The sequence below is a fragment of the Adiantum capillus-veneris genome, chromosome 5 (assembly GCF_014529385.1).
Source record: "Adiantum capillus-veneris isolate H3 chromosome 5, ASM1452938v2, whole genome shotgun sequence".
In the NCBI taxonomy this organism is placed as follows: domain Eukaryota; kingdom Viridiplantae; phylum Streptophyta; class Polypodiopsida; order Polypodiales; family Pteridaceae; genus Adiantum; species Adiantum capillus-veneris.
This window is the reverse complement of record NC_140935.1, coordinates 77,272,374-77,275,191: the sequence shown is the minus strand read 5'-3', so window position 1 is coordinate 77,275,191 and position 2,818 is coordinate 77,272,374. Positions and strand designations below refer to the sequence as shown.

Sequence of the window (2,818 nt, the reverse complement as noted above, 5' to 3'; positions counted from 1 at the left end):
AGCACCATGGGAGTCGATAGGGATTGGAATGGTAAGGCAATGAGTGGAGTGGGTTGAGGGGGTGACTGAAAATCTGCGCAATTGGCAGGCAGAGGTGAAGTTGTCAACAGGAATAGGGCAAAGGGTAGAGATGGTGGGTAGGGGTGGGGTTGTCACCGGGTAGGGTGGGGTCGTCAGAGGGTAGGGCAATAGGGAGAGATGGCGGGTAGAGAGAGCCCTGGCGAAGCTCCCACGTAGGCAAAACTGCGGGTTCGTGGTAGCAGATACGGCAGCACAGAGTTGCTGACACGGGCATATGGTTGCTAGCAGAGGTGCATAGGTGCAGCAGAGGGCGAAGCAAGCTACTGACCGCGAGGGGGCAGCATTGCTCTCTCTCTCTCTCTCTCTCTCTCTCTCTCTCTCTCTCTCTCTCTCTCTCTCTCTCTCTCTCTCTCTCTCTCTCTCTCTCAAAAAACCGGAGTTTAGTGGATTTTAGCTGCAAATCCCAGCTAGAATTTGAGCTTGCCACCTAAAATACTGGATTTAAACCTGAAAATTGGGAGAGGGGAGAGTTTAAAATGAAACTATTAGTTGTTTATTAATTTTGAACCGATGCTTTCATGGTACCTCAAAGGCTAGCCATGATCCCTATCGCTCTTTCCTTGTTCAAGTTGTTACACTTGTTGCTTACCTTCTATTGCACAACTCATGGCAGCCCATCTTCACCGAAGAAGGAACTGGCTACAAACTGTTACACCGGCATTGCTTGAGCCATCTCCAAGATTTTGGAGGTTGATGTTCCTCTGATTTAGATTAAGTCAGACCTGTGTAAGAAATCAGCCCCTCAGCGTTTTCATTTAAATAGCTTGCCCCAGCAAAGCAGCCAAAGAACAATACCCGGGACAGTCCAAGATGGCACACAAATCAGCAATTTTTCAGCTTTGCAAATTGAAAGTGGCTGGAAAAAAAGCCCCTTAAGTATCCTGATTCATCAACCCCAACAGATCGGATATTAAAGAAGAAATAGCTAAAGCTTCAAGAGTCGAAAAAGGCTGGACAATAGCAAGAACAAATCTGAAATTGCCTCAAATCAACTCCAAATTGCACACCTTGGAATTCTGCTAATTCTTCAATAGACAAGTAAGTACTGGTGGAGTGAAGAGCTAGGAAGCCCTTCAGCGGATTGTTTAGAACCAAAGGAGTGAGTTGAATTCCCTCATTATCACTCTAAATCTCAATGTGTCAATTGTCTGTCTCCATTCTCTCAGGCGACGTTCTTAATTTAATCCCGTGCCTGTGGTCATGATCATAAGTGACTTAGAGCTTGATGTCAGTATTGTACAACTACTATAGTTCACTTACAACACAAGCCACACTCAAAAGAAGTCACTGTGGTCAGAGCCATGGCATTGTAATATATCAATGCGGTGAACTCACCTACTCCAGAACAATATCTTAGTGAAGGGCTTTCTTTTGTGCAGCTGCACAGTATCCTGGCAAGTTGGCAGACTCCTATTTTCGAAAACTTTGCTCCGTAACATAACTTGAACTCCCAAATAATGACTAACCACGATATAACTGCCACTGCCAGGACATCAAAACCTTGACAAAACTTGTTCAATGAGAAACGAACCCTTTGTAAGTCAAGTAACTGTGAGAGCTTTTCTTGGCACTTTTCACTGGCATTCTACTCATACTCGCAAGACTGAAGCGAATGCAACACGTGTTACCACTTAAAACACGTGCAAATTGCCTCTTGCATAGAGTGTGTTCTTGAAAATCACACAATCAAATATTCTTATGTAAATGCTATTCACTGCTCACGAAAATGGAGGCAATACTAATGTACATGTAAGAAGAGAAGCGGTGAACAACCAGATTACAAGTTGCAATGCCAAGGGACTACTTGTGAAAAGAAGGGAGAAGATACATATATACCTCAGCAAGCCAAAGCAATCCCAGTTCATGAAGCCTCGATTGCAGGCAATTCTTGCAAAGAAACAGGGGCTCATTTTCATCGTTTAAGCCGCTCAGAAACATCAAGGTCATCACCAGAAGTTTTCTGGCCGAATGCAAGTTCATTCAAGCTTTGGCCTGAGCGACGATACCGTCCACCTGACTGGAGAAAGGCTGGGCAAGGACGGTATGCCTTGATGGGCCACCAGTCAAAGCCAGGAAGAGCACCAATACCACCTTGAATGCGACCCTCCCCATTGCAACCATTCTCGAGGTCTGTCCTGCCGCATGCTTTGCACCCAACAGGAGGTGATGACTGCGTTGCAACCCTCGCTTCTTTCTCGCTTGCCACCGACGATGATGAACCAGACGACGAGGACGAACCTTCTGTTGTTCTAGCTCTGACAACCAGCAAACCTCTGCTGCTTGCTGTAAAGCTCGACGTGCTTCCTTGCCAGTGAGGCCCTATCCATTTCCGACTCGTGTGCCCTGCACACGAAGTCCTGGACCCTATGAGCAACACTGATGTGTCTCCCATTGCTGACATTTGCACCTCGGCTCTACGGTTATCTGGTGAGGAATTCACGCACCAAAGCGGGCAGAGGTCGTTCACACACGCTACCGCTTGTACCGTAGTGTGTCTTTTACCCCAATAACGTGTGTGAACGACCTTTGCCCGATGGCTCCTCACCGGAAGCTTTTGCCAAAAGCACTATGACCTCGCAAGTCGAATGAAATTTCGAATTAGCAAATGTGTATAGGAGAAAATTTTCACATTATAATTTTTAAAGATGGAAGAAGAAGCATTTCGTGCATTGCGACGGTTGTGCTCATAAAAAAAAATAAAACATGTGTATGTGTGGAGATGGCACCATTCTTCACA

The 2,818-nt window shown here is 45.9% G+C and overlaps 2 protein-coding genes across 2 annotated transcripts; both read right to left on the bottom strand.

Moving 5' to 3' along the window:
* Positions 1 to 553: 553 nt before the first annotated feature.
* LOC147457561 (uncharacterized) lies at positions 554 to 1,566 on the bottom strand. The gene is made up of 5 exons (XM_086512423.1): positions 1,417 to 1,566; positions 1,253 to 1,273; positions 1,089 to 1,106; positions 877 to 962; positions 554 to 803 (listed from the first exon to the last, which is right to left on the bottom strand). Exons 1-5 carry the CDS (start codon positions 1,518 to 1,520, stop codon positions 793 to 795), a joined length of 240 nt encoding a protein of 79 aa, XP_086368549.1. The 5' UTR covers positions 1,521 to 1,566; the 3' UTR covers positions 554 to 792.
* A 139-nt stretch (positions 1,567 to 1,705) lies between these two features.
* On the bottom strand, positions 1,706 to 2,536 carry LOC147457560 (uncharacterized). Its single transcript, XM_086512422.1, has one exon. The coding sequence runs from the start codon at positions 2,480 to 2,482 to the stop codon at positions 1,994 to 1,996; it is 489 nt and encodes a 162-aa protein (XP_086368548.1). The 5' UTR covers positions 2,483 to 2,536; the 3' UTR covers positions 1,706 to 1,993.
* Between the last annotated feature and the right edge of the window lie 282 nt (positions 2,537 to 2,818).

Excerpts from the sequence above, each read along its gene's own strand:
- LOC147457561 (XM_086512423.1), bottom strand. The coding sequence starts at position 1,520 with ATGTTACGGAGCAAAGTTTTCGAAAATAGGAGTCTGCCAACTTGCCAG. Across the intron at positions 1,274-1,416 it reads AAGATATTGTTCTGGAGTAG|GCACGGGATTAAATTAAGAA; the intron begins GTGAGTTCACCG and ends TCATGACCACAG.
- LOC147457560 (XM_086512422.1), bottom strand. The coding sequence starts at position 2,482 with ATGTCAGCAATGGGAGACACATCAGTGTTGCTCATAGGGTCCAGGACT.